Source organism: Mustela erminea, chromosome 5, assembly GCF_009829155.1.
Source record: "Mustela erminea isolate mMusErm1 chromosome 5, mMusErm1.Pri, whole genome shotgun sequence".
In the NCBI taxonomy this organism is placed as follows: Eukaryota; Metazoa; Chordata; class Mammalia; order Carnivora; family Mustelidae; genus Mustela; species Mustela erminea.
This window is the reverse complement of record NC_045618.1, coordinates 96,293,368-96,316,589: the sequence shown is the minus strand read 5'-3', so window position 1 is coordinate 96,316,589 and position 23,222 is coordinate 96,293,368. Positions and strand designations below refer to the sequence as shown.

General features: G+C 34.9%; 1 protein-coding gene across 1 annotated transcript in view; it reads left to right on the top strand.

Moving 5' to 3' along the window:
* Positions 1–23,222, top strand: part of MDGA2 (MAM domain containing glycosylphosphatidylinositol anchor 2) — an 863,714-nt gene that overhangs the window by 597,344 nt on the left and 243,148 nt on the right. The window contains exon 7 of the mRNA XM_032344142.1: positions 10,733–11,062. Within this exon, the coding sequence (XP_032200033.1) occupies positions 10,733–11,062 (330 nt within the window). The remainder of the gene's footprint in view (positions 1–10,732; positions 11,063–23,222) is intronic.

Genomic DNA, 23,222 nt, shown 5'->3' with positions numbered 1-23,222 from the left:
AAACTATAACACATATTTCTTAAATCTGTTTTAAAAACTTCTAAACCAAGTAGGAGGTACTTTTTTAAAAGTGAATGTTATGCATTTCTCTTTATAATATATATATTAAAGTTACTTAGTTTGAGAGCCCATCTCTTCACACTTTTAGCAGTCCTATCATCTGTTAGTTAACTCACAAATCCAGACATTTGTCCTGGAGTCTAGTATTAGAAACTCTAGACCTCCAGGGTGTTATAGATTAAGCAGGGTTTACCACTTTAGAGGAAACACGCTTTCGTAAATGGATTAAATTAACCTGTGACCGTCACATGCACTCGTACTCAAGTGACATTTCATCTTTGAACAACATACTGTCTGTGTGTATGTGTTTGTGTGTGTGTTGTAACCATAAGCATTATTTCCTTGGTGTTTGAAACTTTGCAACAGTGAATTTTCTAGATTGATCCTACTTTCATCTGTTTCAGTAATTCTTGCAACTACATCTATTGGTCTGAAAGAAAAATTGCACCTGACATGTTATAAAACAAGGAAGATTGTATTCAAGACTACTTAAACAGGGTGAAGACTACTGGAATAGAGGAGACAGATTAAACTTAACTCCACTGAAATAAAAGGTGGGAGGATTTTTACATGGTGGAGTAAGCTTATGGGTATTTGGAGGAAGGACAGTCAATGGGACTAAGTCATCTGTGTGCCTACGTGTGTGTCTAAATGGTCCTTTCATTTTTCAAAGTTAAGTTCCCACTCTCCTATAGAGACTGGGAAATAGAAGCACTATCTCCTTCAGTCATTACTTTTTAAAGGGATGGTTCCCAAATGCTTAAGAAAGACATTTCTTAAGATATTCTGGCTTGGAGGCACCTAGGTGGCTCAGTCGATAAGTGTCTGCCTTCACCTCAAGTCATGATCCCAGGGTTCTGGGATCAAGCCCCACATTGGGCTCCCTACTCTGCAGAAAGATTGCTTCTCCCTCTCCCACTCTTCCTGCTTGTGTTCCCTCTCTTGCTGTGTCTCTCTCTGTTAAATAAATAAATAAAATCTTAAAAAAAAAATAAAAGATATTTTGGCTTGTAGGAGATTTACATCTCAAAGGGGCAGAGAAAGATTTACGATTGTTAAGTTTTCTAAAAGTAAATTTAGCTCCAAGAAAAGGGAGGTCAGGGGCCTAGACTTAGGAAGAAACCTGTCTAATATTTGGTCATGTTGAGGGGATTGTTTCGTTAGTCTCATCCATGGTATTGAGTCTTCAGATTCTCACAAGACAAAAGAAGATAGAGATAATTTATGGGCATCTAAGTAGCTCAGTGGTTTGGGTGTCTGCCTTCTGCTTGGGTCATGATCCCAGGTCCTGGGATCAAGGCCCATGTCCAGCTCCCTGCTTAGTGGGGAGCCTGCTTCTTCCTCTTCGTCTGCTCCTCTCCCCTGCTCTTGCTCCCTCTCTCTCATGGTCTCTCTTAAATAAATAAATTTTTTTTTAAAAAGATAAAATTTATATAAATTCCTAGGCAATACAGGTATTTTTTTATTTGTTCATTTAATATATCTGGGTTATTTTTCTTGATTTTTAATGTTAAAGTGAAATAATATATGTAAATGATGTAATCATTGTTTTAGTTTAAATTGGAATGTGCATGGATCTGGTCGCAACATTTTGTGTATCAAGAAGCAAAACAGTGACCTCATGTTATCAAACAAGAGCAGCTGAATGAAAGGTAGAAGATTAAGGGAAACATCCGTGGTCTACAATTATGACAAAATAAGTTATAAAAATTATTTCCTTTTCAACAAAAACTGACTTCACACCTATATATGAATAACAAAATCCAAATGAACTAAAAGGAACTCGAGACCATGTCATGACAATTGTGATGTTGGTAAGCAAAGCAAACATTTATTTTCATAAATATTATCTCATATTTTACCAGTTGTAGAAACCAGTAAAAAAGAGATTTTCAAGAAGAAAGAGTCAATAATGTAAAATGATAGGAAGTACAAAAGGTAAGTAATATATAAAAATGGAAAAGGAGTGGAAAAAATCATTGTGTTAATTGGTTAAGAGGTTATTGCTCAGCTTTGAGTCTTCAGTGCTTTAATAACACCAATAAAAACCAGTGTGTGAACTGGCCAGGTGAACGAGTTCCAGATGTAATAGTGAGGATAACTGTTGTTTCACTTTATTTTTTAAAGAAACATGCCACAAGGATTTTGAAGGAATATTAGTGTTAAGAAAAATGTTCTAAGTTTAGATGTGACCGACCTAAATAATTTTCTACTCTTAGAGAAGAGAGCATATGGAACAGAAAATGTTGAAATTTCAAAGGCAAGAGGATATCCAAAAGAATGCCAGGCCTCCGGGTTCAGTGAGAGAGGCTGACAGATGGGCAGAATGAGTTTAGAAAAGAAAAAGGCCTTAGCTTTGAGAAAGAAAATGAGGAAAACAAGAAAAGTAAAGAAAAATTTCTAGTTTCAGTTAGCCTCATTATTTTCATCCAGTTTTCACTGCTATGTGATCGATTCCATAAATATTAAGGATGTACTGTTTTCAAAAGGACTTCAAAAGAATTATATTTAGCACAGGCTTTTCAAAGCTGCATTTCATTTTATAGATGTTTCTAGTCCTGATCTTTAAAAACCAATAAAAAATATAATTCATCCTGGATGCATTCTTATTTCTCATAGTGAAGGAGTATTATCAAATTTGATAGGAAAGGTGAACTCGAACTATCTGCTAATTTGTGACATCCTAGGGAGATAAGTTATTGCTGTTTAATATTTTCCTATTCATATAACTGGTGCAAAGACATCATGCTATGTCAAATACCATTTATGTCATAGTTGTAGTATGAAAATGTTTGTTTTTATTTACAACATTATATAGGTACTTTGGTAATTGATAATTTAGGGGTAAAATGTTAAAAATGACAAAATCATAATGATGATATTATTTTCTGAGTCCACTTCTTTTCCTTTTTCTCAAGGTAGGGTTTTTACTAAAAAGCATGATTTGTGCCTATCTAAAAGATCCTTTCTTACTAGAATTCCTACCCAAAATATTTACCTGCGTTATTTTACTGAGCAAGGATATTTAAAAGACAATTAAAATTCAACTATACTTTGCTTAAACAATTTGAATGATTAACTATAGAAATTAGCTTTGAAATCTTGCCATTTGCGACAATATGGATGGAACTAGAGCGTATCAGGCTTACCGAAATAAGTCAAGCAGAGAAAGACAACTATCATATGATCTCCCTAATATGAGGAAGTGGTGATGCAACATGGGGGCTTAAGTGGGTAGGAGAAGAATAAATGAAACAAGATGGGATTGGGAGAGAGCCAAACCATAAGTGACTCTTGATCTCACAAAACAAACTGAGGGTTGCTGGGGGGAGGGGGTTTGGGAGAAGGGGGTGGGATTATAGACATTGGGGAGGGTATGTGCTTTGGTGAGTGCTGTGAAGTGTGTAAACCTGGTGACACAGACCTGTACCCCTGGGGATAAAAATATATGTTTATAAAAAAAATAAAAATTATACAAATGAAAAAAAAAAAGAAATTAGCTTTGAGTAAATTCATAAAATAAATAGATCCTTGATACTTCATAATTAAATAGAACCCCAACTTCCTTCCAGCATCTAATTCTGCATTCATATGATCAGGGGTGCTATTTTAAAGTACTTTCAGGAAACGGGTGTAATGATTTTATTGTTGTTGTTCTTGCATTATTAATGAACTCTCATTCAGACTACAGATTGGCAATTGAAGTTGTTAGATAAAGGAAAATGAGTATACGAATTCCTAATAATATATACCAAAAAAAAAGACCTCCCCATTCCTATCTATCCTCTAGAAGCTTTACTGCTTCTTATAACACTTTAAGTGCTTTTTTTATAACAACATAAGGTGTAAATAAGTAAATATTATTTCCTCAAGCAACTGAGTAAATTAAGCCTTACTAATTTATATCAATAATTGCAAATTGTATAGAAGCTAATACACTTAATCCCTTTTAAATGCTATTTGTATATTCCAAAATGTACATTTCCAAGATAGGAGCATGCTGATATATTAAATTTTTTAAAATGCTGGTTGGCTGGGAAAGGAAAAGAGACGACACACCGTTGTTGGTGCAGATAGGCTTATGACATGGCTCTGAAGTATGTTTTGTAACTTCATTGTGCCCTTAGATATATCTGAGCTCAAACTTATTTCCCTTTCCTTTAGTTTTCTAGTCATAAATTTTATTTTCACAAAAGAATCTCATCTTGTCAATTATTCTGTGATGCTCATAATGGAAATTCTTGAAACGTCAAGAATGGAATCTGATTTTAGAATCTTTCTAGTGATTCTCATCAACTGATAGATTCTCTTATTTTATCCTGTGAGATACTGGTCCTGAAAATGTTCCATAAATAAAGCTTTTTAAACAGATACTCTGCGCCTCTCTGAGATATTGCAGTGTGCATGTCACCATGTTCAAAGCTCTGAGAAGTTCTGCAAGAAAGCAAATTTTATTCATATAGTCAGTCGCCAAACTTTGTTTGTTCTGCTTTCTTTTAACATGATCCCTCTTGGGCGCCTGGGTGGCTCAGTGGGTTAAGCCGCTGCCTTCGGCTCAGGTCATGATCTCAGGGTCCTGGGATCAAGGCCAGCATCGGGCTCTCTGCTCAGCAGGGAGCCTGCTTCCCTCTCTCTCTCTCTGCCTGCCTCTCCATCTACTTGTGATTTCTCTCTGTCAAATAAATAAATAAAATCTTTTAAAAAAAAAAACAACATGATCCCTCTTGACCTTTTTCTGAAGTAAGTTTTGGCAAACACTATTTCAGATAATATAACTGTGTTTAGATATCAATTTTCTTCATTCTTTCATCTTTCCTTAGAAATGATTATCAACTGAGCTCTAAGGCATATAAGCCCTTTTGCATGAAATTCAGGCTTCTGCCAAAGGAAAAATGAGTAACAGATATTACATTCAACAGCTGACGTCCCTGACACATTATATAACTAGGATACATAACTAGCTAGTCGGCGGCCATGATGGAATGAGGTCTCCTGAGTTTTTCTGTACAGAATCCCCTTCCTTACATACATTCCTATATTAATAGTTTATTCATCAAGTATTGTTGTGTTTCCACAAAAAAAAACAAACAAGACAAACCAAAAAACCTGAACCTTAGAGGACACGAAATCTCTTCTCTTTCTTCTATCCTGTTCCTCCTGTCCTGAGGCATCTCAGAACACAGGACCACCAAACAAAAAGAATTAACATGGACATATCAGACTGAATGGAAATGATTGGAATTTGTAAAGTTAATGCTTTGAAATGTCAGCTTTAATTAAATTTGTCAAGTTTAATTAAATTTGACAAAAGATCTTGAATACCAACTCTAACAAGGAACCAGTTTTAAATTTGGGGACAATAAGGAAGAGTAAGGCATGGCCCCAACTCCCTAGGTGTTCACAGTCTCCTTGAAGAGAAAGACTGGCATCTAATTATAATAGGACAAATTATGTATACAGTCATTTACTATTTCTTAATTTGCTTTGCTTATGTAATTTCTTTCCAACTGTTTATTCAATTTGGCATCATGTGGGACTGGCAAATACACATTTTCCACTTAAATATTTGTGTTGTCTTTAATAGAAAATAAATAGAAAATCAATTTTTTGTTTGTCTGATGATGTGATTAATGACTTATAGATCCATTTCTCTCAGCAAAATTTTGTCAATCATCATGTGATCCAAAATCCTACTGATATTATAAGAATTGGTGTGGTTGGAGATTTTTAACTAATTTAACTACTTAGAAGAGTGGGCAGTGGTCACGCTCTCTCTAAAAGAGCTTCTTAGCAGAGGTTAAAAAGCTGACACCTGATATTTTGTATCTGCAAAGAGATGCTTCCTCATTAAAATTTAAAACATGTTCAATGTCATTTAATTGAAATTCACTTTATGTTCTATCTACAAATCATATTTTATTATGGAACTACTGTGGGCTATATAATTGTAGAATATTTGACAAACAATCTGTGCATTTAACAATTTTAAGTCTATAGTTATAAACAGGACACAATCTCATAGCCTTGTCTTTGTGTTCCTCTGCATTGAGCTTATATTCCTGGAAGCCATAGGTGTAGTCCTTTCCAAAACCAGTAGTATCTCTTCCGAAGATAAACTCAAGAAGTCATATAGTTTTAAGTAATGGAAGTCTTCTTCAGAATTGTAGACATTTATAGGCAAAAATACACTTTCACCTCTAGGGGAAGGTCCACAGCAAGTGCCACCCAGGTCTTTGCAGTGGCCTGACTCTGATTCACCAGCTTCATTCTGTTCACAGAGCACCTTTGAGTGCAGCTAGACTATCCTCATGAGTAACTTGTCAGAAGTGAATGTGGGCCAAGTTTGTATTCAGTTCTCACAATATTAAAAAACCGGGGCTATGGGTTATATGGCAGTGCTTCTAAACTGATTACCCAGAACAGAGGCTCAGCTTGATGCCAATTCTTTACATGAACTGGCAGACTAAACAAGTACCTTTTGAGGTTCATCCATCACAATTTATGATACATTAAGCTAAATCTAATGTTCTTTCAGGCTGGTGTTGTGGGATTTTCAATAGTCTGACTAAGAAATTGCATTTGAGGAAAGGGATTTCTCCTTTCTTTTTCCAAAGAATTTCTTTAGTTCTATAGAGTCTTGTTATGTCTATTGGATCCTTGTTATACTCTGGTACTAATCGCAGATTGATTCTAAGCATTTGAAATCTTAACTGGTTAGCAGGAAATGACTTTAAATTAACATTGCATGAACTATTGGAAATTGTTCGCTGAAAAAGAGAGTGTTTAATTATAAACGAAGGAACCTGCTTCCCAGTTGATTAACTATATTAAACACTTTATATTTCCAAAGCTCTACACTATTGCTAATAAGCTGTTTCTCACAATGGGTCTCGGAGGGAGCCTAACACTATCACCTCCTATTTTTATAAATGATGCACTTGACCCATAAAAATGAGATTGCCTATATTGGACCACATAGAAATGAAAAACTAGACTTAGGTTTCAAGATATTAATGTACTTGTGCTTAGTTGACAGAGCATGCTTTTAGGTATCTGAGCAGCCAAAGTTAGAAAATCCATTAAATTTAACTTACTAGAGATGATGACATGCACGCTTGTGCATGGGTACACACACACACACACACACACACACACACACACAGAGTATTTCTTTTTTCTTAGAATGCTTCTGTTCCATATGCAAAAGTAGGTATTCTGTTATGGGGTAACATAAAACAAACTCAGTGAGATGAGTCTCCAGTCTAATGATCCATGCTGCTTATTCTGATGTTTCTTAACTTAAGCATACTTGCTACACTGACTTGTCCTTCTTTTCCTTTTTAGAATCTGTCATTTGGAAGACTAATGCGATTGACACTGGCCAAGTTATAAGTGGTCTTATACTGAGAAAAACAATTATTTGTAGCAATGAGCTCATTTTAAAAGCCCACTTGCTTATGGTGCTTATTATTAAAAATAGTTGTATATCATATTGAATTTTATTTATGGGTTATTAGATTTATAAACATTAATTTTCTTTTACTTTGGATTTTAAAAATTATTTTCCATTAATAAAACAGTTTGTGGGGTGCCTGGGTGGCTCAGTGGGTTAAGCCTCTGCCTTCAGCTCAGGTCATGGTCTCAGGGTCCTGAGATCAAGCCCTGAATGGGGCTCCCTGCTCAGTAGGGAGCCTGGTTCCCCCTCTCCCTCTGCCTGCCTCTCTGCCTACTTGTGATCTCTCCCTGTCTGTCAAATAAATAAATAAAACTTAAAAAGAAAAAACAGTTTGTAACACAAAATATATATTGTGATTTTATTTTATTATTATTATTTTTAATCCATGGCTTTTGGATTGTTTTTGTTGTTTAAGTCTAACTAATCTGAAGAGTTTTCAGTTCTCTTAATTGTAATATCAGTTTAATATGACACTGTGCAGGGAGCAGAGCTAGACAACAGTAACTACCTAGTAAATAAATGGTAGTCACTGAAACATCAGAATTTTTGTTTGTATATGGCCACCAACATAATTTTGAAATGAAATTTATTTAAAGGTATCCCATATGAAACTATTAATAAATTAACATATATATTTAAACTTTTAAAGTTAAGAATTTTCTGTTTAAAATTTGTATTTAGCCATATCATTTTTCTATAGAAACAGAAAAAGCAAAATTCTTACCAAATAAAGGAAAATCATTTGAATATTATGGTGTTAACAAAAGTGAATGACCCTTGGAATACTGTTTTTTTAGAATTATTTTTAAAAAAAGGAAAAAGAAAGTATGATACGGTTTACTATGTGTGAAAAAACTTTAATTGCTGGGGTGCCTGGTTGGCTCTGTCAGTTAATCATCTGCTTTTGGCTCAGGTCATGATCCTGGGATCCTGGGTTGGAGCCCTGCCTCTGGCTCCCTACTCATGGGGAGCCTGCTTCTCCCTCTTACTCTGCACCCCTCCCAGCTAGTGCTCACTCTCAAGTGCTCTCTCTCTCTCAAGTAAATAAATAAAACCTTAAACAAAAAGAACTTTCATTGCATTTGAATTATATGTGCACAATGTGTTACAGAAATTTAATATCATTTGGATTTTCATATTTGATATCAATATTATCATTTGAATATATCATTGAATTTTATATGTGTACAATATTATATACCAAATACAGTAACCAATAGGCATTTTCAACACTTTTCTATTTATAGATACAAAGTCCTATTTCAATCCCAATAAAAATATAAAAGTATGGCACTGGGTAACAGGATGACATAATTTCTCCTAATTTCATCCAACTCTCATGTACTGATAAAGATATGGCTAGGAATAAATAAGGTTCATAAGTGTCATTTTAGTGTGGAAAAATGTAACAAACAATGATATGAGAATGTGATTTAAATATTTGTCTTTGGTGTTTTCATTAAGATTGAATTCTTGTGCCTTTTCTAATACTTTTTAAGATTTTTAAGTAATATTTACATGCAATGTGGGACTCCAGCTCACAACTCTGAGATCATGAGTCTCACACTCCACCAACTGGGCCAGCCAGATACCCCTTCTAAACAATATTTTAAAGGATTCTTTGACATTCATATTCCTTCAAACTTCTAATATTTACTATCAATGCAGAGTGTGGTTTTTCTAGACAAGAGTATCATAAATATCAGATGGATAAAAATCGGATGCATAATCTATGAGTACAGAATTTGCTCTACAAATACATAAGAGTAAGGGTTATGTCTGCTTTGTTCATCATGTATAATCAGGGCCTCATCTAATACCTCATCAGGAGCCCTATAAATTTTTCTTGAATAAAAAGAAAGATATAAGCATCATTTTTGATACTCATTTATCTCTCCTCACTAAGATGCAAATAAAAAAGAAGGTGAAAGTATTTGGGGCTGATGAATAAAAAATAATTAAAAGCGAAAAATTTTAAGATTAAAACTTATTATCTCTAGTTCTTCTTACATAGTTCTTCAGATTTCCATGGTACTTCCAGCATTAATGGGATGAACTAAGGGAAATCAGGTTAAACTTGGGAATGCAGTTAAAAGGCCTCCACTCTTTGAGGATCTTCTAAATTCATGTAATTTCTGCCAGTGTCATTTATATATGGTTTGATGGTAAAAGTGAATGGACAATATTTTATTCTGATAATTACCTTGCTATGCATATGCTACATATTGTCGTAGAGGGATAGAAAGTGATATTAAGGGAAAGGGAAATAGGTAGGATGTTAGTAGAGAGAAGAATATGTATATAAGAATCCCTGCCAGAAAAAGGAACATACCCTATTCTTCATTGAGTCCTGTAGTATCTATCATTCAAAGTTCAAAACTGGTGCCCTTAGGAGACCAGTAGAAGCCCCTTCAGAAGCCTCTGGTCATCTTCATTGCTGACCCAGGCTGTGAGAACAGTACTGACCTTGCACCCAGAAAGCACTACTGTCGGAATACAGACACAGCATGTTTTCCAAACCATCTGCTGAGAGGTTCTTCTGGCCATCTGCACGAGAGAGCCAGCAAACTGTTTCAACTGGAAACATCTCTCTGTGGTGGAATAGGACAGTCACAGCAAATGTTTTGAAAACAATTTTCTTTTTCAGTTCAGATTATTTCAGTCCATGAAAATGCATTATGAATGTGAACTGACTCAATTCTTCCCAACTAGTTTTGGTCAGCATGTAGATAAAATCATACAAGAATTTTCTTTAATCTGACATTTATGCAATATTTGAGTTGTCTGGGAAATTGTGCCTTAATTAAGGGATAACATAGATACCAAATTGGGCTTAATGATCCATATTATTATTTTTAATTCTAATATTAATGATGTTATATAAACAAGTTGCATCACTTGTTCAAATTTCAATGGCAATAATGTTTAAGTATGATAGAGACTTAAAGCATCTTTTATGTCACTGGAAGATATTACCCAATTTATAAAAACCAGTGTTTAGAGTCTCTAATTGACTTAGGTCTTCAGATATTTACAGGTTATTTGAATGAGGCTTATTGACATGCATGCTGCTTGGAAATAACAAACATCTATGCATTTATTTTATTTTATTTTATTTTATTTTACTTTATTTCAGCTCAGAGATGACTACCTAAGTAAATGAATTGCAACATTATGGAAGTAACACTAACTACTTATGGAATTTTTATGTTGTAGCATTAAAAAAAGGACGATTTTGGATCACACCAGATCCTTATCACAAAGATGACAACATCCAGATTGGGCGTGAGGTGAAAATATCTTGCCAAGTAGAAGCTGTTCCTTCTGAGGAGTTAACATTTAGTTGGTTTAAAAATGGCCGTCCATTAAGAAGTTCTGAGCGGATGGTTATTACCCAGACTGATCCGGATGTCTCCCCGGGAACGACAAACTTGGACATCATTGATTTAAAATTCACGGATTTTGGGACATACACATGTGTAGCATCTCTGAAGGGAGGAGGAATATCTGATATCAGTATTGATGTTAATATATCCAGCAGCACAGGTAAGAAGCATATTTGTGATGCAAAATGTGTTCATATTGAGAATAATTTCTTTACATTAAGAATAAATTCTTTACATTTAGCAGACAAGTCTTCAGCCAAGCTAAAACCATTCTTATTCTTTAAGTTTCCTAAAACCAAAATCTAACATTCTGAATGCCCAATAAATATCATGTAAAAGACATTGCTATTTCTATTTTGATTTAGATTTATATGAGATTTTATAGAAATACTGCAAATAAAAGTAATAGCATTGGCTATGATAGGTATAGGCTTCCAGGTTTTTTTAATTAAATAATAACTTTTTTTAATTAACTAAGAACCCTCTATAGACTCTAAAGTTATATTAATTAATAAAGTTAAAAAATGAATGCCTATAGAGCTAAGACAATTTTGGAAACATTAAACAAACAAAATGTTTAATCCCAAGAAGAAAATACTGAGAAATAATTTAGAAGTACTCAAATATAAGATTTATAAGAAATACATTTTTTCGCCAATGAAAACCAATGATAAATGTGTTAAACTTGTAATCAGATGTGACTTTCTGAAGAACGTTATGACAGAATCTCTTCACAATAAGATTGAGTAAAGAAAAAATATATTGGAGTGAAATTCCTTCTTTTAAGGTTAGAAATGAAAAATGTGATCCATTTTCTCCCAATTAAATGTACATCTGTAGATGAGGTAAATTATAGGATTATGGTATGGGAGGAGACATGAGCTCACCTATTAAGATGTTTGAAAGCCCTGTGATTCTGTGAACTGTAATCAGTGTGCCTCCAACAACACCAAAGCAGCTTTATTTGTTTTGCCAGCTTGTTACCAGAGTGAATTTCAATTTAGTATTTTTATATAATTCAAGGGTGAATAATATGTGTTGAAAACGTAGAGTGCACACGTACCCAGCAGACCTACCATTTTGAGAACATTTAAACAGTTTTTCCTTTCCAGTCAGGCGGCATTTTGACTCTCACTCGGTAACAGACTGGCCTATGATTTCGTGTCTTCTCATGATCTAAATTGCAATACACGCTAGATTGATTTTACTCCTGTTGGGATTTAGGTCCATTCTTCAGGCTGACCAAATGTGCTTGCTTTTCACATTCTGCATTATTTCTAGGAGATAACCCATTTTTATCAGCTACCTTTAATGTAAAAGGAGGTTAGAGTGATGAGAATTACTTGTGTTTGGACAGATACCCTTTTCTAGAATATATAATAATAATAATAATAATAACTATTTGAATAGTAACTATTATCTAACCTTTATTTCCAAATCCGTGCTAGCGCTAGGAGATGGATGCATTTCAGGATATCTAATAGGAAGCTCTTGAAATACATGATCGTCATTCGGTGAATTTTTCATTCAGTCAACAAATATCCATTGATCGCATACATCAGTGTGCTAGGTGACATCCCACAGTGATATTTCCTGTCAGAGTGACAACAGTTTTGTAAGATCCAGGATTTTCTGTCCTTATTTATGAGTGACGATTTTCCAGAATTATGAGCATTGCTTTTCTGTTTGCTTGTTTGCCTGTTTTGTTTACTTACCGCTGTTGTTTTCAGAACCAGTGACACAAACCCAGATCCAAAGAATCCAGGCTGCTTTCAAAACAGACTTGTCTGATGGTAGCATGGTTCATTAAACTGAGATGGAGGAGGGAGCATAGAATGAACAGAAGGGAGGAGCATTATATAATGTCTACAGGATTAATTCTAACATGCATTTTTAAATATACAACTTACATTACCCACTTCAAACTATGTGCTGTAAATGACAGAGAAGATAACTTGCATTGACTCATGAACTTTCTAAAAATCCTAAAAGAAAAATGCGAAAAGATGACCAGAAAAGCAGAAAACATTCGAGAAATGCCTCTTAGTTATAAAAGTTTACTTGTAATAAGTAACGTTTCTTAAATGATTATTATTCTGTCTGGTTACCAAAAGTAGCAATACCAGAAACAAAAGAGATATATGAAGTCCTCCTTCAAAATATACCCCTTTGCTGCCCCCCCCACCCCATCTCAGACAGACTGGTTATTATCTGTCTCCTGGTTGGAGTGGAAGCTCCCTGAAGGCTGGGCCTTTGTCAGTACTGCTCATTGTTGTAATCTCTGCATCTGGAACAATACACAGCACTTTGCAGATATCAGAAAATAATAAGAAATGAGCTCATTTGTTCACATAGATTTGCTTTCTAGGTTTTCTTTCCTCCTTTTCACTCTGAAAGATTGGCATTTGGTCTCTCTCTTCCTGATCTTCTTGTTCCCCACTGACTTTAAGGAAAGTTGTTCAGCATACTAATTTATACTGTGATTTAAGATGTTATCACTCTTAGGGGCAAGAAGAGCTCCATCATTTGTAGTGTCCACTGAAAATATGAAGCAGACCTCTTGCTCAGAACTTGCTAAAAATTTCACAGTAGCAACATCAAAACATTAAGCACAGGGCCCTTCCAAGTTAGTCTGCATAGGTGTCATGGTCATGGGGCTGGCCTGTGCAGGGGACTGTATTCTGATAGAGAGGACTGAAGAAGAGGTTTAACCCAAAGGATGAGTCACTGAAGGCAATCCCATACTCTATTTTTATGCCCAAACTGGCTTTGGTGTTCTGTTTTGATTACAGTAGAATGGAATACCAGATTATAGTATAAAGATTTATAGATCTAAGATTGTGTGATTCAACTGGTATCAAAAAAAATTATTTTTATCCTCACATAGTAGAAGATGACACTTAAAGTGGTGCTTTAATATGAAATAGAGATATTGAAGATATTCTGGGGGGTAGAGTTTGAACAGTGAGAGTAACAAGCCATAACATGGAGGAAAATCTTGGACTCCATTAATTCTATGAACCACACAGTAAGATTCAGAGGAAATTCCCACAGATTGGGCCAGTTAAGTCAATTAGAAGGAAACTACTGTTAAGATATAAGTAAATATGTTGGGGGGGGGGCTCTTAGATTCTGGATTTTGCTAGTTGTATCATTACTATTTTAGGGAATTTGGAATTGACCAGGTGGTCAGTGATTTTCTTGTGTTAGACATTTTCTATATGTTAAATGTAATCTATTTAGGGTGTTTGTCACACAAAATCTCACATTGTATCCTGGTTGCTACTGTGTACAAGAGACATACATGAAATTTATTAAGATGAGGGTGAGGCCCCATAAGGCACTTCTGCTTAATACAGTTAGAAAACTATTTTTAAAAAATTAACATATAATGTATTATTTGTTTCAGGGGTTTACAGGTCTGTGATTCGTCAGTCTTACATAATTCAGAGCACTCACCATAGCACATACCCTCCTCAGTTTCTATCCCCCAGTCACCTCCTCCCTCCCAACTCCTCCTCTCCAGCAGCCTTCAGTTTGTTTTCTGAGATTAAGAGTCTCTTACATTGACAGCCACATCTCTAGATACAATTTTGAGGACTTTTAAAATTAAAATATAAAATATCTCAGAAAGGTAAATCCTAGTTGACAGAATTTTTAATATTTAAAAAATAATTATTTGATTTTATAAAAACTGAAAAGGAAACCTACATGTAGTTTGGAGTTTGCCTCATACATTTGAGTAACAGAAACTATGATATGTGATTATAGATTGTATCTTATTCCCACATTAATTCAACATTAACTGTTTTTCCCCCTAACTCTGTAAACATTCAAATTATTTTATTGTAAGCATTTGTTGTTTTGTCTGTTCAAAATCTATGTTTCTGGTAGATTCTTCAGCTGACTGATTGCTCTATTTCTGGCCCTACATCATATGCTGATGGACAAATGGGCCTTGTTCTTAAGGACCTTACTACCTAAGGTTTCAAATTACTTAGTTATCAGATGACTTAGAAATAAGGCACAATCTATACTGGGAAGGAAGCTCTACTTAAATTTGATCAGACTTCTGTAGGAATGGTGAATGCTTTCTTCAGTATAGCCCGGGAAAGGTTCAGAGAAAAATGGCATTTGAGTTAGATTTTAATGGAAGTAATATTGTAATAGTGACAGTGGAGGGAGGGGATAGTTGGCAAAATCTACAGGATGAAAAAAGTCCCAGAAATATTGTGTGATTCTTCATGTTCTGCTTTTACCATAGGATTAGTATTAATTGATATTAATATAAGCAAATTATATTGGTTTCTTTCGATTTCATTGCTATCATTACTAAAGCTTACATCATACCTGTAGGCTGCAGATAACTTTAAAAACCACATTGTACTAATTGTGAATTACCACAGTAATTTAGTTTCACTTAATTAATTAAGTGAACTAATTAATTAATTTTCAGTAACTTGTCAGTTAAAAATAAATATACTGAAATTTTCCATCATTACAATTCAATTTCGTAAAATGAAAATCTTCCACATACTTGCTGAAAAATGCATGTGCATGTAAGACAAAAATTCTGGCAACAGTTAAAAATCAATTCTTAAATTGTTCTCACCTGATTGTTATTCATTTGAAAAAATATAATTGTTATCATAGATATTTAATTTTCAGAAGGCTTGCTGAAAAATATTCCATTGCTTCCTCCAGTGTGGTTCTGTGGTGAAGCCCTCAGGTGCCTGTTAGCTTGCAGGCCCTCATCTGCATGACCTGACAGACCTGTAGGTTTATAGGAAACTCAGAAGCATCTGCATCATGCTAGAAAATATAAACTGCGAGACTGGGTAGAATTCTGATGTGAGACATCTGGTGGGCAAATAGAGCAGAAGACTAAGTACGGATTTGATGATTCTTTTTTCCCTCTCATGTTAGAATACAGGAGCATTTTGTATAGCAGAAAATTGAACTAGATTTAGGGGGTTAAACCAGAGGCAGCAACAGAAACATAGGTGCACAGAGGTGACCGATTGAAAAAATCAGTTTGAAATTTTAGCTTCGCTGCTGAGTACCTGACTGGTTAGTATGATCGTGACAGTTAACAAATGTCTGTACAAGTATTCATATTGGTGGAATAAAAGTTCTTGATAATGTAGGGATAGGGTATACAACTAATAAGAAAAATCAATGAGCTAGAAGGCAAAAGAAACATGACTAAGTCCAGTTCACTGATTAGGTTCTTTGCCCTTTTCCAGTTAAGGAAGAAGAGCAGCTTATGAAATTCTGATTAAAACTGAAGTCCTGTAGAATGACTATAGATGAATGATAGATCCTTTTATGTAACAAGACGCCATAAGTAATACCCACACATGTCAGATCTGACTGTACTTTGCTCAGAGGAAGCTTTCATGCAGTCAAAAGTTATGTAATTGCTTCCTAAGTTACTGGACCCAGAAAAAATCATTTTCTTCCTTGACTCCAAAATTAGGAAGTTCAATCCATAACCTCTAAATTAATGGTGAAGAACAGAGGCCAGCAATTTTTTTCTGTAAAGGGCCAGATAGTAAACATCTTTAGGTTTGTGGGCTATGTGGTTTCTGTTGCTACTATTCTACTCCGCTGTTACAGTGGGAAAGCTGCCACAGACAATAAAATGAATGAGCATGGCTGTATTCCAATACAACTTTATTTACAAAATCAGGTGGTGGGCCATATTTTGTCCACAGGCCATGGTGTGCTCATCTCTAACCAAGATTTTGGAACTCTATTAAGAAATAAATAACGAACTGAACTCGGTGGAAATATTAAAAAACTAAGTTAAACCCACAAATAACTGTTATTTGTCTATACAATCACTATATATTTTCTAGAGATTGAGGCAGAATCTCAGTCTTTCTTTATTCCTCATTCATCTGTATATCTTATTGAGTCCCTTGTCTGCTAGGGTGGTCGGAGTTCTAGAATTATACAGCAAGGTCTCCTGAAATTACTTGAAACTGCTCAAGTGTCATTCCTAATATATAAGATTTTCTGCTTCCATTCTATTCTGCTTGTGGCCTCTTCCACCTATTTTATATCTGTTTCTACATTAAAAAAATTTTTTTTCTTTGAATGGTTAAGGAGACAGTGATTAAAACACAACTTTAAAAAATGAGACATCCAGAATCTCCTGGTTATGGGGGTGAATGGCTGATTGGCAACTTTTCACACTGGCCTCAGGCAGGACTGGTTCTTACAGACTTAATTTACTTTCAGTGCTGAAGCTTCCCCTCTTAGTTGACTCTTGTGCTTATTGGAAAGGGTATTATATCTCTCCTTGATTTGGGCCAGAAAGAAGAACTATATTCCGAGCAGTGTGTCAGTAGGGAGACTGTTGCTCCAAAAAACAGTGAATTAGCTCTTCTACAGTCTTCTTAGAGACTGTTCTCTTCTCCTCCAGTGTTGGGATGGAAACTAAATGTGGCTAGCATATATCTTTACTGTGGTATATATAGCCTTAAGTTGCTGTTGTACCTAGTGAATTTCTGAGAGAGACACTGAACTGTAACATATTGTTTTTAATTGCCACATACACAGAATGTTCCTTAGGAAATATCAGGCTATGCATACTCATAGAGATACCTAATTCCTTTCATCTGTGCTTTCAGTAAGGGATGGTTTGACTGGTAGCCTGTATGGTAGGCACGGTTATCGAATTCATATTTAGATACAGTAAATTTTACCCAGAAGAGTATTTTATTTACCTATTTGAAGCGCTACCTATTTGAAAGTAACTTTTACTCTTTAAATTAAATGTTTTTATTTTAAAAATTATTTAATAGTTTGGAATTATTTCTTCTGCTTACTTAGGTGAATCTCGCACTGTTCAGTGGCTGATGCGGGTTTTCTACAATGGAGACATGTAAATGCAACAATCTAGAAGTGTTAGGAGTGGCTATGGAACTTTTCTAGAATCTGTGTTTGTATAATTATTATGGCTTTTATTTAGATTGTATGTTTAAACTAATAAAAGAGAAGTAGTATAAATAGCAAAGTTTTCTAAAGATATTTATACTCACTCTTAAGTAAGTTTAAGAAAATATCGGTTGTCCGCAACAAATATTATTATTACTCGCATTCCGTTTTATTATTATTGTCATTTGTTTCAGGCACCATTAATGGAGATTTTAGGTTTTGGACTTAACGTCCAGTTCTGTGTTGTCTTTGATAACAACCATGCAAATAGCAAAAAACCCTTAGTTGAATATTTTCAAGGTAAAGGTACCTTCATAAGGCTTACCAAGTACCTTATTAAAATGTGATGAATGACCTAAGATAAAAATTGTTAAATTACACAAAATTGAGGCAAAGACCTTTACAAAAACCTGAAATTTCTGAAGTTTTCTTAATGGAGATAGGAACGCCACCACAAGAAATGTGCACAGTATTTATGGCTCACATCTTAAGCGTTTTTTTCCTTCCATCTGGTATATCTGACATTTATTTCACAGTTTCTCAGCTTTAAAGAAACTGTCCTTTGTGGAGGAAGGTGGAGGTTTAGCAATTTAAATTTGAAAGGCAAGGTCAACTGACAGGGCAAGCAAGAATAAAGCCACGTGTTCTAATATGGCAAAGAGAAATTAAGTATAGCTGTCACCTGCAATTCTGGGATAAATTCATGAAACATAGTGTACATTCAATCCAAAAAAAGTTTTATTTGACAACCACAATAGGAAAGGAGATACTGGTAGAAATAAAAATCGGTAGGATCTAATTCATAATTGATTTGATATCCTAGTAGAAATACACTCGAAAAACTTTAATAACAGATGAAGTCTAGTGTTGCTTTACAGACTATCAGAGAAATATAGAAACATGTCGAAGGAAATGTTTTAATCTGGTCAGCAAGAGTTTGATGGAGCAGGTGGCCTCTGAGCTAGATGAAAGATTAAAGGGGCACCTGAGTGGCTCAGTCGTTAAGCATCTGTCTTCAGCTCAGGTCCTGAGCCAAGGGTCCTGAGATCAAGCCCCACATTAGGCTCCCTGCTAGGCGGGAAGCCTGCTTCTCCCTCTCTGTCCCTGTTTGTGTTCCCTCCCTCCCTGTCTCTCTCTCTGTCAAATAGGTAAATAAAATCTTAAAAATTAAAAAAAATTAAAAAGAAGGATTAGATGTCACTGTATCTTAGAAGAAAATGAATATAATTCAATTCCATTCACTCAATCAAGAATGACAAAATAATTTTATCAAAGGGGCAGTATGATCAGATTGGTGTTTGGGGGCCTATTCATTGCATGAGACTTCAGAGATCCAAAAAGAGATAGAGAAAGAAGGGCGGAGAGGTAAAACAGATTTTTTTAAAGATAGTTTTTATCTCTAAAAATTTTTTTAGAGAAATTTTTTTTTTTTTAGAGAGAGAGAGAGCTAACACAAAGAAAAATTTTATTAGGAGGTGATAAGGCAGTGGAGATAGGCAGTCCTTTATGGATGTGTCCTGAGAGAAGAAACCGGAAGCCTTAGATAATAGAAAAAGCAGGAGCTTCAATCAGGAAGGTCATCTGAGATGTCTGTAAACCTCTTTGCATCTTAGATTCCTTATCTCTCCGTTATAGCTTTGGGATATTTTTAAGGAAAAGTTTGAGGAAATAGAATGGAAAAAAAAAAAAAACCATTAAAAAAATATACAGACTGGAGGGTTGGGGGGGAAGGACTGTTTATTCAGCTGAAGAGATTGATAGGAATCAGATGAGGCCTTGAGGAGCACTCATAACCTGTCCCGTTAAGGGCAGTTTAGTCAGTGGCCAGTGGTCTCAAGTCAGTGTAAGAGAGTCTGACTGACATCAGACAGTGTATGTCATGAGCATGTCCAGAGCTTATGAACTTAGAGCCAGACCCATTTTTACCACTTAATAGCTTTATGACCTTAGCTCTGTCTGGACCTCAAAATTTTTCATCGGTAGAATAAAGGGATCAACTGGGTAACTGATTTTTAAATGGTGTTCCAATGACAACTAGGGATTTGGGGAAATATTTTCAATGGCTATGGCACTGCAGAGGAACAGTAGATAACCATAGATAATTTACCCCTCCCCACCCCCCTCTTTTCCCCAACTCCATTCAGAACTAAGCATATATCTCTCTTATATTAGGACTTCTATGTAAGATTCTATTAAGACAAAGATTCTGACCGAAATTCACAGGCATATACATGTGCAAATGGTTTAAACACACATAGTTGAAAACTGTTTGGTTCTATAAGTTCATCATCCAGCCTTTCCAAACTATATTTTGCATTTGTGATTCCAAAGTGTTATACCCCAGTTGTTTAGAATATGGTAATGCCACATTCTGAGTGAGAGATACCAGGTTTTGGGAGAGGTTTGAGAGGACAGATTCATTTGGGATTATTTATAGCTGAGGGGTTGGTAAGACATCTTTGTGTTTCTGGTGACCGACTAAAAAAAGTCAAGTTTGATGACCATGGGAAAGGTCATGAATAAAACACGATTTCATAAGCAGTTGCAAAAATATATAGGTTGGAGGGTTGAGGGGAAGTGGATGAGCTTACCCAAGAAGAGATTATGAAGCAAAGATAAAAGATATCCAAGGAAATGGTGGGAAAAAAAAGCAAAAACCATGAAGAAAATGAGAGAAAGTGTGGTCAATGGAAATCACAGAAAAAAAGAGCTCCTCAGTTTGTGTAGAACTGGGGGGAAATGTATGTACTTACAGCATCTTTAGGGCCTTTAATACCTCTTCATCAGCATGAAGAGGCATGTAATAGATTACATTTGATACCTTAATAATGATGCATGATTTTAATAATGGAAGCAGCTCTCATGTTCCTTCAAGTGAAAGTGTTGTCAATTGAGGGAGGGAGAGAGGAAGGGTGGGGGACGGAGGGGGAGAGATTTATAGAAAGTAACATTGACACTAATTCTCTTTGCAATAAGACCATTTAAATAGGGAATATTTGAAATGTTTTTAGTTGGCCTTATTAGTAAGTTATAAATTGTTTTGAGAAGTATGGATTTTATCATAGTTTTTGCTACTTACTTTTTTTGAGAGGGCATAAATGCAAAGATTTGCTACATTAAATTAATTTCCTGTTTTCTATAATTGTTAAATAAACATTAATTATGTTTTTAATTAGAATTTTCTCACTTAAAACTTAATCTCTGTAATTATGGAAATTAACATTGGATTCATAGTTTTTCTCTAGTTATTCATCTTAAAATGCACTTCTTTCCCCCAGATATCAAAACAAAGTTTCTACCTTACAGGTTATAGTTTAACAGTGGTTAGTTAGCTATTGTGTAATTACTTTTCTATGTGCTGAATATTTTCTTCATTTGGCAGAGTTAAACATTTTTTTGGAATTCCTGGATTACATTAAGATAAGAACAGGTCAATGAGAAGTACAAAAGAATACCCAATTTATGCTTCCTGTACTCTTAATCCTTTTAAAATGCAAGCAATGGGGACATTGGAACTATTTGAATTTTAAGTCAGTCAATACAGGTTTCTCTAATGAGGACTGAACACCATTAGTTAGTTTCATAATTTGCATTTGAAACTATAATAACTATCAATAATTTACTAGAGTAAATTATTACTACACTTCTGACAATATGTTCATTAACTGATGAACAATAAATGTCTCCATCAAATTTTTATTTAAGAACGGAATATAACTTAAGTTATATTATTTAAAGTTATAGTCCAAACTTCACTCTGGATCTTTTGCCTATAGGAGAAGAGATTTGTGGGAAGTAACAGTGTATGTACTATTTATGTAATTATGATCACACTTCAGAATTTTAAGTTTGCAGATGACACTGCCAATTTACCATTATCAACTGAGGGACAGAGAAGTGACTAGAACTAGAAATGGAGACTAGGCTCCTAGATTTCATAGTTTGTTCACCATTTTGCTTGTGGAGCAGAAGCTCTAGAATCCTAGATCTTTTGGCATTAGAACAATTATTTTAGTGATTTAATTTGTTTGTAGTATGTGGGTTTCATTTTAGAGTTTAGAGTGTCTTAAATGAAAGCTATTTATTTCAAGAGCTCTATAACAAAAAATTAGAATTACCACAGTGCAAAGAACTTTCCCCAAAGAATATGCTTACAAATGAATACATTTTAATAGCAAAAGGACCTCATTAATTTTCATAGTCTTAATTTCTCATCCTTTATTATGGCATATCAATGAAGTTAAGAAAGAGATTATATAAATTTAGAAAATCATTACAACTGGAATTTTGGTGATATAATTTTGGGATATGTATGAATTATATATTTTTTTAAAGATTTTATTTATTTATTTGACAAACAGAGATCACAAGTAGGCAGAAAGGCAGGCAGAGAGAGAGGAGGAAGCAGGCTCCCCGCTGAGCAGAAAGCCGGATGCAGGGCTCGATCCCCGGACCCTGGGATCATGACCTGAGCCGAAGGCAGAGGCTTTAACCCACTGAGCCACCCAGGCGCCCCGAATTATATCTATTTTTAAAATAAAAGATTATTGGGGCAGGTCGTCAGACACCACTTTGTAAGACATTTTTAAAATATTTCTGACTGTCTCATTTACTGGCATGGATTTTAAATATTGAAGACATTTCTTGATTACCTAATACCTTTCATTTTATAGAGAGGAAAATGGGCCCAAAGCTTAGGTACTTGCTTACTTCCTATAGCCACATTCTGAATTAAGTTTACAATCTCAGATTCAAAATCCAGTATAAGAGCTTGCAGCACACTGTACAATATTATGTATCATAAATGGATCTTTCTCAGGGATTCTGAATTCAGTTACCCTCTTTGATAAGGGCTTTGCATGGAAGGATCACTAAAGACAGGTCTAAAAATATTCCAGAAGCATTCAGGTAACATTCTAGTTGGATCCTGTGCCATCTGTTGATGACAGAGCACAACCGTCTCCCCTACTTTGAGAACACCACTCCAAAGAGTGTTAGGATGCTAGGTGCCGTTTACTAGTCTTATTCCAGTCACAAAAGCCAAGTGGGACCTTATGCTATTCCAACCAAGGCACATAGCTTGAAGAGTATTCATTCCACCAAAGAAAACCTCTTTCAATATTATACTAGGTTAAAAATCCTCTCATGTAGCTCAACATAATTATACTTATCTTATCTTCTGGAAAAGGGTGGGCCCAGGGCTTGGGTTTTTAAAATACTACTTTACTTAACCACATCTGGGATCTGAGTGGCATAATTTAAACACTAATGGTAACCCTAGAATATACATTAAAACTTACAGCACACAAACATGGATCACATTGTTTATGGTGAAGCATTTTTTTTTTAATTTTATTGCAGTATGACAAAAGCCC